The sequence below is a fragment of the Astatotilapia calliptera genome, chromosome 7 (assembly GCF_900246225.1).
Source record: "Astatotilapia calliptera chromosome 7, fAstCal1.2, whole genome shotgun sequence".
NCBI classification, from domain to species: domain Eukaryota; kingdom Metazoa; phylum Chordata; class Actinopteri; order Cichliformes; family Cichlidae; genus Astatotilapia; species Astatotilapia calliptera.
This window is the reverse complement of record NC_039308.1, coordinates 40,156,441-40,171,274: the sequence shown is the minus strand read 5'-3', so window position 1 is coordinate 40,171,274 and position 14,834 is coordinate 40,156,441. Positions and strand designations below refer to the sequence as shown.

The window sequence follows — 14,834 nt, the reverse complement described above, 5'->3', positions numbered from 1 at the left end:
ATCAGGAAACGACTTAAGGGAAGAACTATGAAGTGTGTGCGTGCTTGGAAGCTTACATGTTTGCGTGTGTGCACATATGTGCAGGTGGCTGGCACGTCTCTGGAATGCTGTGGTCGTCCCCCGTGTAGAAGAAGCCATCATCTCCCGGGTAACAGCCAAGCGCTCCTCCTCTTCCACCTCTCACTCTCCAGCCCCCTCATCACAACGACCATGTCTTAGCAACTGTGGGCTGAGTGCTGGACAACAGGCTGTGGTGAAAGCCGCTCTCAGCATCCTGGTCAACAAGGCTGTACTCCTGGGATGCCCCCTGCCTCGACACGGTGCGTGTGCGTCACATGTGATGTTTGGCTGTTGATTCACTCAAGTTCCCAAAGGAAATAAGTGAGCAGGGAAAAAGACATGACATGAGATTAAAAATGCACTGATCGACAGTGTTTCCCTTATTCCTCAGAAATCGACAGATACCTGCTAGAGTTTCAGGGTGGCACGTTCCCTCTGTCAGCTGTTGGCCCCTATAAAGGAAGCATGTGCGGCGGAGGAGGTAGAAGGGGATGGGACAGTGGCAAGTTGAGACGATCCAACACCAGCCCTCGGAAGAAGGGAAGCCCCGCCTTGAATTGGAGCAGCAGTTCCTTCAGAGAGGGTAAGAATGCTGCTCTGCATTGGATCACAATGAACAATGTATTTGTACTTGTGGGAATGTTCTTTTAAAAATCTGTCATTCTGGAGGGGCAGGTTTACTTGAATAATTTAAAGGTATCAAGGCGTGATTGTATTCTGTAAGTGTTAACTAAAACTGGTCCATAACAGTAAAGTAACTGGTGGCACCACCCGGCACCTGATTGTGGATGCATGCTGTTGTTTTTAACTTTGTTATCTACTGCCATCGTTCACCTTTGCTTTTGTCCAGGTTGCAGCTGTAAATGCTTTTTTCGATGATTTTCCTGATTAAATAAAAGTTGCATTGGTTCGCTGGTACCATCTTATGGTACAAACTGGTATTACACGAACGTGCGGCCCAACCCAAGTGCAGACGATATCTCTTCACCACAACACATAGATGTTTTCGACATTGTGTCATAGTGGTTATTTCTTCACATTCAGACAGCTTTAATTATTTTGTGTTTTAAATGTAAAATCATTACACTGTGACGTTCTGGATGTAACAGAGCAATGAAAGTCCTCAGATACTTCAGATAAAGCATTTTTTCAGTCACATATAAAGAGCTTGTTAAAATACAATGCGTAAAGCGTTAGATTTAGACATTTGAAAGCCCGGATTAAGGACACATGTCTTCAATCTCCACAAGGTGGCACTGTTTACCAGCCCTAACATTTGCTGCCTGCCTCTTCTTTTCTCCTTTTTACTCTGAAGAAACCACAAATCCCCATCTTTTATATTTGAAAGCAAGTTGTTTCTAATTAAAACTATTGGTAGGTCTGTTTGTGTCCACGTGCACAGTTTGTGTACTCATCAGCTCACCTTCCGTGTTTCTATAGATAAGCCTTTTTAATAAAACCCAGGCTTTTGGCTCTGTTCCTGTTGCCATTTAAGTGAACTGCCGTTTTTCATGTCGTATGAATAAAGCTGTACATTAACCTATGATTTCAGGTTCTCTCTCGAGCTCTGATGTCAGCTTGATCTCCAATGGCAAAGTCCAGAGGTTGGTTCTGTGTCTCATTAATATAAATGTGCAGCAGTGGTAATAGCATTAGCATCAGTACCTTATATTAATATGTGGACAGACAGAACCTGCAAACATATTTTTATTAAATAGCTTAATAAAGTAGTTGTTACAGTAGGTTAGGTGCCTTTGCATATATATTTTGTAAAAATTATTGTTACTATTATAAATTTTTTAAATTGTTATACTTTTTTAGACAGCCCGAAGGTCTGTCTGTTTTCTCTGATGATGAGACCGATTTGATCAGAGAACTGCAGACGATGTGCTCCAGCAAATCTGAGCCAGACATCACTAAGGTACTCACACTCACAAGCCTTTCTCCACTCACTCACTGACACAATGGATTTACTCCGACTCTAACTTAAAAGAGACGTTTCAATGCTGGGAAGTCAGTTATATTATCAATCCAGTGGAAATGTGCCGTTAACAGTAATTTATGACCAGGGCTAACTGAAATAGTGGGGAGACCGTTGACATATAATTTAGTGCTGTCAATAGATTTAAAAAAATCTAACAAATTAATCGCACAATTTTCTGTAATTAATCACAATTTCTTGATCAATAGCCTGGTTGCAATTAAATTTTTTTCAACTATATATTTAAGCTTGTAACTGATATTTATGCAATATAATGAAGTAAATACAGAATAAACACAACGATTGGATGCTTAAATTCAAAGAGAATTTGAATAGTTTTCTTCAATCTTGTAGCACAGATTCTCTTCTGTGAAATACAACTTTTTAAAAACCCTACATACTAACAGGTAAGTATGCACTAATATATAATATATGTATTAGTGCTCTCAAACAATTACAATTTTAAATCAGATTCATCACAGGGTTACTGTGGATTAATTTTGATTAATCACAATTAAATATCATTCATTTTTATTCTATATTGATCACATTTCATTTTGCATGAGCAAACAGACTCGAGAAAAAGGGAAAATATACGGACTTAACATGTTTATTGAACATCTTGAACATTCGTGTTAACAAAAAGAACTGTGTAAACATTTATCCACTCTCACTCTTCGTGAGGCACTTCAAGTCCTTGAAACGTGGAGCCAAAGCTATGTAAAGCGCCTGTTCTCAACGATATTAATAGGTCTGCAGTTTGTTGCAGTCCACTTGGCAGTTGTGTCGGTCAATATTTGCGAGGTAGACTTACTGAGTCCCCGATGCTCCGTGAGTGGTTTGTCGCAAGCTGGGTGACCCGTTAGCTAAAGTCCTAGCAGCATACCCGACTAACGTATGCTTCGCGTCAATGTGATATTTTTTTAATACTCAAATTTCCCATCGAGAGGTGATAAACGCCAATGTGCGTTTATCATCTTCCATATTGAGTTGATTGGTTCAGCTGCCCGTCACTACCAGATCAGCTGCCCATTTGCGAAGGTAACTCTACTTGGACAAACTGCCTGAAATGCGTTGACAGAAACATTTCAGGGATTTTGAGTCATTCTGCAATTTTTGACATTAATTGCGTTCAAATTTTTGATCGCGTTGACCGTGATGGCGGATTAATGTGCGTTAACACGTTCATTTCGACAGCACTAATAATTTTATATAAATACTGCATGTGAAATGTTGTCAACTACTGACTTTTGACCCAGGAAGGTTTTAAAAACTTGAAATGTACTTCCCACCATTTCAGTAAGAACCTAAAGTTCACTGCACTGACATATAGATCGCTGCTGAGTGACCAGACTGGTATTTAATGCTAAAAATGATCTGGATAAACTAAAATCATTTTAAATATAAGGACTGTTTTGAATTTTGGGGTGAACATGTTTTTTTTCAGTGAGTTACTGCTTGAAGTGTGGAACTCATGGACATCAGATACTGTGTTTCATGCCTAGAAACACTCTGCCAGGCCTTTCCTGTCGCTGCCTTCAGTTGTTGCTTGTTTCTGATCTCTGTGCTTTCACTTGTGTCTGCAGTAACAATGCAAAGCATGTTCTGTTGGTTTGAGATCAGCCATTGAAGAAGATCATATTTTTGCAGCTTATAAAACTTTTGGGTTGCTTTTGCTGTATGATTTGGGTCATTATCCATTTCCACAGTGAAGCACTCTCTGATCAGTATTGCAGCATTTGGCTGAATGTTAGCAGAGAGTAATTGCCCTGAACACTAAAGAAATCCTCCTGCTACTTCTGTGAGCACTCACATCATTACACATTAGTGGTCCAATTCCACTGGCAAGCATACAAATTTCCCCCTCATGCTGGACAGATACTGTGGTATTCTTTGGATTATGAACTGTTGTTTTTTTTTTCTTCTCCATACTTTTCTCTTCTTCCCATCATTTCTTTTGCTAGCTTTCTGATAAGTTTATTGTGGTTTTGCAGCATAATGATAACCTCATGAAACTTCTCATGAAACCATACCAATCATACGTCATATGTAATTTGGCCTCACCTGACCATAAAACTGCTGGTCAGCAGGTGTCCAGCGACTTTTGAGCCTATGAAAATGGCTGTGTAGAAAAGTAGGGGGGAAAAGTCAAAACTTACACTCCTCCAGGTATGAGCTGCTGCTTGAAATACTCTTCTCTATCTCTTACAGATCTCTCACACCAAAGATGACATGATCCTGTTCTCCAGCTTGCCCAGAGAAGCAGTGCTCCCACGAAAGGCTGAGCAAGAAACCGCAGTCCAGCAACGACCACAGATGGAAAGAGTAAGAGGCAAAGGCGATTAGCAGCTTAACACTGTGATAAATAATAGTTATAGTAAATAGCATCAGAAAGCAATGAATACATTAGCCTGTGAGTCAAACGCTAGTGGTGGTTTGATATTTAACGAGACCTGTTCCAGTTAATTTCCAACTCTCTAGTTTTGTTCTTTCACTCAACTAAAGCAACATTGCACAATTAACAGTTGTAATTAATCCTTTATTTATCTTATAATGGGCCTTGGTGGAGCCTTGTGCTGATCCGCTCACTGAAACATTTAGCTCCTCTCCTTTTAAACCATCACTATAGCTTTTGGCCCTCCACTGATTCTAAACGGTCTTGCAGCAGGTGCAAACCACACTTTTTGATGGAAAACAGAGGAAGAGTAGAAAGCAATGTCTGAATGTAGCTGTGCAGAGCAGTCTGAATCCTGAGCTTTTGGCTTACTCTTGCTGCTAATCCGTCTACTACACCACAAACAGGTTACTTATAACTAGAAGTAGTAAGAAGCAGTAACTTGATTACGTTTCACATCTCCTCTGTAATTTCATGCATTATTGCCCCCACCAGTTTTGTCCACTGACATGAAAACGTTAAAGCGTGCTCAATCTTTGATCCCGCAGACCGTCAGTCAGTCCAGCCGCAGCTCCAACCAGGTGTCTGTCCAGAGCAGCGATCGACGATCGGGCCCACGTGTCAAATCACAGCTCCCCATCGCCAGCAGCCGAGGGCAGCACACCCGCGTCTCTGCGGCCACCCCAAGCAGCAGCAATAACAATAATGGCAGCAACAGCCCCAGCCGAATCCAGACGCCCCACAGCCGCAGCAGAACTACAAACAGCAGCACCAACAGCAGAACAAAGCAGGCTCCATCCAGCAGCAGCAGCAACAACAACTACTACAGCAACATTGACAACAACAACCAATCACATGAGGAGATCTGGATTCTCCACAGAGACCTGCATGAAAACAAATAGACATTTTCTCCCTCCTCCTCCCCACGATTCTTCCTGTCATGATGTAAAGACTAAGTACCTGACAACCTTTGACTCTTAGTATTTGTACTTGTTACTAGTACGTGTTACACTGTAATACAGTTGTGTACTTGGGGACCATAGTTTCATTCTATTACAGTATTTGAATTATGTGATTGCTTGGGGTTAAAGAAAAGTGGCTTCTCGTGTGTGGGAAACAACACAAGGTAATGCAGCAGGTTGTTTTACTGTTGCCTTAATTCCAGTGCATCAACCTGCAGCAAGTACGTGACAGTATTCAGAGACGGGTTAAGAACTGACTCACCTATAGTATTTAACCTGCCTCAAAACAGCCCTGGCACAGTATTCTTGTGTACTTAAAGTGAAATGCTGTACTTCTGAAGCCACTGAGTGTTTTTGGATCAAAGAAGGAAAAAGCAGGTTTTTTCTCTTTCTTTTGTTTTTGTTTTTGATTTTTTTTTTTTTTTTTGCTTTCTTTTGGGTATTAAGTATTTTGAAATATTCACGTGTTTTATCTTTAAATAGTTGCAAGGTTGGTTAAAATACTGTTGAAATTAATCAGGGTTTTACCAAATATTTGTACATAAGAATTAGTAAGTCTAAATGCTCTATAGATCGGTGTATGTGGTATGTGGATGCTTGTACAGTGATATAAATCTTAAAGCAAAACAGCTGAGAAAAACAGGCTACTTGTATATAGTGTTTGTAAATTGAGTTTTGGTTCTGAGCCCTTCACTTGTTTCATAGTGAAGGTGGTTGTGGCAATAAGTAATAGAACTGTAGAAATACAGGATGTCCTCTGTCAATTGTAAGCCATAATAAATATTTTCAAAGCTCATCAGTTACCCTGACTCGTGTTCAGCTGATCCCCAACTCTGTAATTCACTTTTTATTCACGCTTCCCATTATTATTGTGTGTGTTTTTATTTTTAAGGACATGTTTTATCGGAAGCGTTTATGTACATATATATAAATATATCTATACATATGTACAGGAGAGATTTTAGGCAACATATGATTTTGATCTGTACGATAGCTGTTTGAAGTTTAAAGAATTGTCTTTTTTGTCAAGCACAAGAATTAAACACAGCACTGTCAAAACCCCCGTCAGCCTTTCTCGTTTTTTATTTGTTTTTGCTTTTTCTTGTTATTGTTTTTTGTTTTTTTATCTGCATTTTTTAAAACTGGCACACTGAGTCAAAAGACTTAAGAGTTGACCAACCATGTCATAAAATATGGTGAATTGTATCAAGTATCAAGTGTTTTTAAAAAAATTTATATTATTCTGAATATTTAATATTTTAACACCTCTCCTGACTATTAATTATTTATTTATTTATGTTTATTTATTACACTGTCCTTATAGTTGTTGGGCTATTTACAAGATGATGAGTAGTAGTAGATGTTTGAAAACTACTACTATATATTATACTATATTCACGAAGTCACATTTAGTGAGACTTCTGTATGGTTTATAGTTTTTAAATCTTCTGTGTATGTTTGTAAATCTGGGTTATCCAGAAAACATTAGCTTCACATAGTTTCAAAACAAAGATGACTCATTCAGAAGTTGGAAAACAGGAGCTGTATCCATCTTTTAAATGGTCCATTGTTAATACCAGGACACTTCAGCTTTAGTCAATAAATCAGCAATATAATGCGAAATTTTCGGACATGTCTCAAGACTGAAAGTTCTTTATTGCCGTTGTAAAAAAAGAAAGTATACAGTTTATCAGAATCATGGTGTGTAGACTTTGTTGTGCCATGAGGAGCACTGTAAAGTCAGTAATCTCTATGACAACCTGGCGTCCACACGAGCAGAGGGAAGAGAGAGGCCTCGGACGGAGCTTCCACAACCAAAGGGGCAGGAGCAGAACCAGAGGCAGTGGGTAGCCAAGGCCGCCCAGCCAAGGGGCAACAATAATAATAATAATATACAGTGGCTTGCAAAAGTATTCGGCCCCCTTGAACTTTTTCACATTACAGCCACAAACATGAATCAATTTTATTGGAATTCCATGTGAAAGACCAACACAAAGTGGTGCACACATGAGAAGTGGAATGAAACTCATACATGATTCCAAACATTTATTTTTTTTACAAATAAATAACTGCAAAGTGGGGTGTGCGTAATTATTCAGCCCCCTTTGGTCTGAGTGCAGTCAGTTGTCCATAGACATTGCCTGATGAGTGCTAATGACTAAACAGAGTGCACCTGTGTGTGATCTAATGTCAGTACAAATACAGCTGCTCTGTGACGGCCTCAGAGGTTGTCTAAGAGAATATTGGGAGCAACAACACCATGAAGTCCAAAGAACACACCAGACAGGTCAGGGATAAAGTTATTGAGAAATTTAAAGCAGGCTTAGGCTACAGAAAGATTTCCCAAGCCTTGAACATCCCACGGAGCACTGTTCAAGCAATCATTCAGAAATGGAAGGAGTATGGCACAACTGTAAACCTACCAAGACAAGGCCGTCCAGCTAAACTCACAGGCCGAACAAGGAGAGCGCTGATCAGACATGCAGCCAAGAGGCCCATGGTGACTCTGAACGAGCTGCAGAGATCTACAGCTCAGGTGGGGGAATCTGTCCATAGGACAACTATTAGTCGTGCACTGCACAAAGTTGGCCTTTATGGAAGAGCGGCAAGAAGAAAGCCATTGTTAACAGAAAACCATAAGAAGTCCCGTTTGCAGTTTGCCACAAGCCATGTGGGGAACACAGCAAACATGTGGAAGAAGGTGCTCTGGTCAGATGAGACCAAAATGCAAAACGCTATGTGTGGCGGAAAACTAACACTGCACATCCCTCTGAACACACCATCCCCACTGTCAAATATGGTGGTGGCAGCATCATGCTCTGGGGGTGCTTCTCTTCAGCAGGGACAGGGAAGCTGGTCAGAGTTGATGGGAAGATGGATGGAGCCAAATACAGGGCAGTATTGGAAGAAAACCTCTTGGAGTCTGCAAAAGACTTGAGACTGGGGCGGAGGTTCACCTTCCAGCAGGACAACGACCCTAAACATAAAGCCAGGGCAACGAGGGAATGGTTTAAAACAAAACATATCCATGTGTTAGAATGGCCCAGTCAAAGTCCAGATCTAAATCCAATCGAGAACCTGTGGCAAGATCTGAAAACTGCTGTTCACAAACGATGTCCATCTAATCTGACTGAGCTGGAGCTGTTTTGCCAAGAAGAATGGGCAAAGATTTCAGTCTCTGTGCAAAGCTGGTAGAGACATACCCTAAAAGACTGGCAGCTGTAATTGCAGCAAAAGGTGGTTCTACAAAGTATTGACTCTGGGGGCTGAATAATTACGCACACCCCACTTTTCAGTTATTTATTTGTAAAAAATGTTTGGAATCATGTATGATTTTCGTTCCACTTCTCACGTGTGCACCACTTTGTGTTGGTCTTTCACGTGGAATTCCAATAAAATTGATTCATGATAATATTTGACTAATCAGATTAAAATGTCAGGGATGTAACATTAACTAAGAACTGGGTTAGAGGAAGGGCTATGTTCATATTTAACATAGCTACATGTCAAATAATACTATTAAAATAATGAGTTAAGGATATGCACCAATTAAAAGAATGTGAATGGGAGAAGGAGGCAAGGTCCACTGAACTGTGAATTACACAGAGCCACCATAGTAAGGTCTAAGCATTGAAAATGACCCATAGCTCGTTTCCTTTAAATTATATGGGTGTAATGATTGGATATATATACAGCTTTACATTTGGTGTTTTTTTAAAGGATGTAATGAATATGTCAGTCACTATAAGATCCAAAAATGAAAATGTTTTCCATACAAACATCTGAGAAAAAGAACACGACCACATCTGAATTCTCAAAATCTTTAGTTTTACTGGAAATATAGTTGATTGACAAATACATTTATACATTTCTGGACATCTCTGCCCATTTCCTATGAGTAAGAAACAGTTTTGTTCTTAATTTACAATGTTAAAAAAAATGTCAGTTAACATATTGAGGCATTTCTTCAAGGTACCTTCATTTACTGCAGCGGTGCTTTACAAAATTATAATTCAAAATACAATGAATGTTAGAAAAGTCTAGAGCGAAGAACTGAGAAATCGTGAGAATTGATAAACAAAGAAAACCAACATGCTTTGCAATTGTACAGCAGTAGCTGTTAAAAAGTTTCTCTCACATTTCTTTTTATTTTATTTTATTTTTTTTACTTTGGACAAATTACCAGCTTCTCTCCATAAATCATAAAACAATAGCGGCTGAGAAATTAAAGATAATTGTTTTCAAATGTCATTATTCTACTTTTCATTGAGGATTTGACATGAAAGTGCAGATTTTTTAATTGTGTGACTGTTTCCGTGCTGTGAAAGCTGGTGAGTACCTCAGGGTGTCTCTAAAGTGCATACGCATAGAAAAATAAGGGTATCAGAGTCATCACAAACTATTAGCGTCAGCCAACAGCGTCACTGTTTTGTGGACATCAGTTAAGTTACTTAAGGGTCAGACTGACTGACTATAGACAGAAGGAATTTGGGACTATTTGCTTTATTTAAAAGAAAAATCCAAAAAGACACACAAAGCCACTGCAGAAGTCTCATTTAATGAGCTGCTGTTATTGCTCTTGATCTCCTAGTTTGGCACATACAGCCACAATAAATAAAAAGTAAAAGCCAACGAGCACGTCATTAAAATCAATCCTTTGCACCAGACACCTTGACATTTTTCCAGACGTGCGTCTTGAGCCGTTCCTAGGCAGGTTTTACAGTGTGATAGGATGCTTTGTCTTTCTTGGGGAGGCTATGAGGTGGCCTGGAGGCTTCAGCCCAGCACCAACATGCTGGTTGAGGATACATCAGTATGCCTTTGGAGTGCCTGTGTGAGTGCTGCTAAATCTCAGAGCAGTTCTAACAGCAGCTTCACCACATAAATGAGGAACTTATAATGAATTATAGTATGGTTATAATTTGATTCTTCAAAACTATTGAATAACATTTGCTAATATCAACAGTTACGTTCAATTTGACTTGTTCAAATTATTCCAGTCTGGTGTGGAGTGTATTGTCTCACTCTTGCTAACTGCTTGGCTATCGGGATGCCTGCTATACAAGTAAAAATATAAATAGTGGGATTTGAATGGCTGCCTTTGGGGACTGTGTAGGGTGTGCATGAAGACTCCTGCTTGATACTGATACATTTTGGTAAAACAGAAGAACATCTGTTCTTGTGATTGTTCTTATTTTTTAACGGTTCCATATGCCAAGAATAGAGAACAAAGTATGTGGCCTTAGTGTTTTCCTGTTTGCTCACAATGCTCAGTTACATGCTCCACACTCATTCAAAATGCATCTAAAAAGTCAGGCTTCTACAGTGGCTGTTATTAGACGTTCAGTCTGAGGTGCTCCAGTGAAAATGAGCTGGCTGTTAGCCAAAATGCTTTTCAAAAAAAACAAACAAAAAACTGCAACTGAAACCAATAAAAATCCTGTTTAAACAACAAATCATGCAAAAAGACAAGTATGGATTTCTTTCCCTTTTTTCAAAGCAAGTGCAGAAGAGCACATCTGTGAGAACCATCTGAACTCAATGAGCTCATGTACTGTTTGTTCATCACTGAAACCTGCCGGAGCTCTTTAATGAGCTAAATAACAGTGTCCACTTAGTCAGACTGAACCTGGACTCTGGTGCATGCTATGATGTGCTTTGTTTACATGTCAGCTCTTTGTAAGTCATACGATTCTTCCTCTATTTAGCTGGTCCCTTTCCATACTCTTCTTTATCTTCCATGCAGTGTGCTTGTGAAGCCTTTCATTCACGCACGCACGCACGCACGCACGCACACACACACACACACACACTGATTTTCCTTTAATTTAGTGGCAGAATTCACCATTGCACACATTTTCTTTAAAAAAAACAAACAAAAAAATAATACTCCTAAACTTGCATTTGTGTTATTCTAATGTTTGAGACACCTGCAATTAGAAGTTTTGCATCTGTACTCTCATCCTTCATATTTTGCACTGTGCACACTCAGTCATGTTCAGGCAACTTTTAAACATGCCTATTCTGAGGTGGGAGCGACACAGTGGTACAGTGGTTAACACATCACCTCACCTTCTTGCTGGCTTCTCTTTTTGTGTTGAGCATGTTCTTTGGGTTCCTCAGCATCTTCCAGTTCTTTCCCACAGTCCAAAGACATTCGTGTTAGGTTAGCTCATGACTTTACTGGTTTTAGATGTGAGTGTGTGGTTCACTGTCTCTGTGTTAGCCTTGTGATGGAGTAATAACTTGTCCAGAGTGGCAGGTTTTACTCTGCTTTGTGATACAGCACTTTGTGACTGCTTCTTTGTGAAAAGCTCTCTGTAATAAACTTTACTTACTTATTATTGCTTATCCTGCCTTTTGCCCTATGATGGGATCGGCTCCAGTCACACCTTTGGTAAAAGGTTAATAAAATAGTAGGTAGCTGGACTGTTTAAGTAATTTAGGACATAGCTCTTTTTTTAATGTGTGCAAAGCTTCATAATCCTGGTTTTACTTTGTGACAGTGAAGTGGATCTCAGCAGCTATGTTTGGCTATGAAAAATGTGGCTTCAATTTCTGTAAGACACAATTCACTATTCTCCTAAGAGTGGGTAAAATAATATGCCTGAGTTGTCCAAACTGATTCAGATTCTGTCATTATGGCCTCGTCAATCTTGCTTCAGAAATTAACCCCAAATCATTGGTCTTCAAACAGCTGTTTGTTTGTCCCTGCAGGTGTGTATGCGCATGTGTGTTTGCAGCTGGCCAGTTAGAGTCTCGTGTCATGGACTTCATCTTCTGCTTCCTCTGGCAGTGAGGAGATCTTGGCGGTCTGTGGCGTCGGCCTCTTGTTGGAGTTAAGGCGGTGAAGCGTTGGGAAGAGGCGGAGCCGATCGGCTGTGCTCATGGCCTGTTTGAGGTGACTCTTCTCATTCATGAGCTTCTGAATGGAGTCGTATGTTTTCATGGAGCTGCCTTCAATCATCTGAACAGGAGGGAGAGAGGAAGGAGAGGCAGCTTCATTTTGTTGTTCATCAAAATGTTCTTTTTTTTCTGTAAAATATGCCAACTCACAAGAAATGTAAAAACAAATTGCCGCATTTATATATATTTGTTTTATTTTGAAAACTCACGTATGGAAAAAGTAGTTTATGTGCAGGGTTATTATTCTGCAGATAATAATTCTTGTCCCCTGTAAGGAAGTTTTGACCTTCCCATTAAGGCAACACGATTTGTTAGCATTGCAAACAACCCAGCACTTTCAAGACCCGCAGCATGAGGGAGTGTTGATAGATGATCTTACAGTGCTCTACTCGAGTTTCATAAACTTCGACAAACGTATGAGAGCAACTCAGAAATAAACTTAGACCAGAACTTACCAGGAATGACTGACAGTCCGTCAGTGGATCCACCCTGTGTTCTGACATGATGACGGTGCAGCCTGAAAACGCCTGTTTCAGTGTCTTCCTCAGGACCTTCAGTGTTCTGTTCACACACACACACACACACACACACACACACACACACACACACACACACACACACACACACACACACACACACACACACATTACTGTTATCAAAGGCTTTTCCTTCACTGCTATTGCATTAGTTTAACCTCAGGCAAATTCTGCAGAGCATTAAGCTAGACGGTTTATTATAAGCTTCATTTACTACCATGACCCCCCCTTCTCCACCATCCTGCACATATGGTTACACACACACATACATTAGGCTTAAATTACTGTAAGCAATCTGGATTGTCACCATATGCAGTGACAGGAACACCACACATGCTGGATTTGCATGACTGCCGTTGCAATGTGACTTCACCTTACTGCTTGGCTTTAACAGGGAGAACGCCACAAACAATATACAAACTCTTTCAGGAGGCAGCTGTGTTTAAGCATGTGTTAGCAAAGGAACTTCATAGACAAAACATTTTTTATTCACTTCTAATGAAAGCTACTTGTCGCCGCTCCTTTGTCACATGGGGTCATACCTTTGGGCAATACCTTTGAGCTAACTTTAGCTATTTCATTTTTTTTTTTATTGTTGTGATTTTGATATGTTTGTCTGGAACAGGTCTCTCTTGTAAATCAGACACTGAGTCTCAATGGGACTATTTGTTTAAGCGGAATAAAGAAAATCCAGCCGTGAGCTTGTAATGCTATTTTTTCCTTGGATTCTACTGAAGTAGCCTTGAATCAGTCACAGTTCTTCTGGGTCTTTGTGTAGCTACTCAGTTCATCGACTAACTGAAACAAGCCTCCTTCACCTCCTTCTCCTTTAAGCCAACTTTCTTCTGATTGGTGGCCCCTAACAAATAAAAAGTCTGAATAGCAGACTGGGTGGGTCATATTAAAGATATACCTTATGATTCAAATCATACAGATCTAAAAGTAGAAAAAATGCCCAAAATTCGGCATATAGAGCAGTCTGAAGCAAGAGCTTTTAGATCAAAGGGATTACTTGCATAGAGACTGATCTCATTGTTTAAATCATTGTGGACGGTTATTGCTCAGGTCATCTACCAATCAGAAGGTTAACTGTTAACTTAATCGCTTTGTGTTTGCAGCAGTTAGGAAACCCTGCACATACATAAAAGTGCTGTGTGACGGGATGAATGAGACTTGCAGTAGAAAGCACATTGAGTGCTCAATTGAGTAGAAAGGTATTATAAAAGTACCGCTGTAGTGACCATTTAACAGCACATGTAAGCCCCATATACTGGTCTAGTGATATTTTTAAATCAAATGTGATTTATATATGTTGATTATTGAGTAGACAGTGTTTAATACTCACATAGGGTCAAGGTAGGCAGATGGCTCATCCAGCAGCAGGATACGGGCTCTACTGAGGATGGAACGGGCAAGACAAACCAGCTGTTTGTGTCCATTGCACAGCACGCTGCCTCCATACTCCAGCTGAAAGTCTAGCTTGTCTGGGAACTGCTCAATCACAGACTTCAGACCCACCTGAGGGCACACAAGACAGAGTTTACTTTTACTGAAAGTCCGAAGTTCCATATTATCTTTACCTCATTTTTAGCATTTTAAAATATTAGTGTAAACTTCATGACATCAATGTTGAAATGGTGGTAAAACTGCATGGCAGTAATTTTACCAACATCACTGTCCTATGCAGACAGTACAATAATTCCATATTTATTCCTAGCATGAGGGGAAAGCTCAAAGAGGGCATGTAAGATTGTGTCTAACTCCAAAACATGAGCTTTATTATCTCTAATTGAATCAAAACAAGGCTGCTTTATCAATCATAACTAAATTACGAAACAAAGAAAACACCACCTCCTCCTCACCTCCTCAGCCACCTTCCACAGTTCTGTGTCGCTGTAATTTCCATGTGGGTCCAGGTTCATCCGGAAAGTTCCAGTCAGGATAAAGACTTTCTGTTCAAGAAAGACCAGAGACTTAAACAGTTAACTCTCAAT

At 39.9% G+C, this 14,834-nt stretch overlaps 2 protein-coding genes across 3 annotated transcripts in view; one reads left to right on the top strand and one right to left on the bottom strand.

The window, feature by feature from the left end:
- cttnbp2 (cortactin binding protein 2) overlaps window positions 1-6,466 on the top strand; it is a 97,462-nt gene extending 90,996 nt beyond the window's left edge. The window contains exons 18-23 of the mRNA XM_026174721.1: window positions 85-320; window positions 452-643; window positions 1,613-1,664; window positions 1,882-1,981; window positions 4,253-4,366; window positions 4,985-6,466. Coding sequence (XP_026030506.1) covers window positions 85-320; window positions 452-643; window positions 1,613-1,664; window positions 1,882-1,981; window positions 4,253-4,366; window positions 4,985-5,338 — 1,048 coding nt within the window. The 3' untranslated portion in view covers window positions 5,339-6,466. The remainder of the gene's footprint in view (window positions 1-84; window positions 321-451; window positions 644-1,612; window positions 1,665-1,881; window positions 1,982-4,252; window positions 4,367-4,984) is intronic.
- Window positions 6,467-9,236: 2,770 nt separating this feature from the next.
- Window positions 9,237-14,834, bottom strand: part of cftr (CF transmembrane conductance regulator) — a 42,857-nt gene continuing 37,259 nt past the window's right edge. For both annotated transcript variants that reach the window (XM_026174718.1, XM_026174719.1), the window contains 4 exons: window positions 14,703-14,792; window positions 14,186-14,358; window positions 12,760-12,865; window positions 9,237-12,365 (listed from right to left, as the gene is read on the bottom strand). In XM_026174718.1, coding sequence (XP_026030503.1) covers window positions 12,150-12,365; window positions 12,760-12,865; window positions 14,186-14,358; window positions 14,703-14,792 — 585 coding nt within the window. In that variant the 3' untranslated portion in view covers window positions 9,237-12,149. The remainder of the gene's footprint in view (window positions 12,366-12,759; window positions 12,866-14,185; window positions 14,359-14,702; window positions 14,793-14,834) is intronic.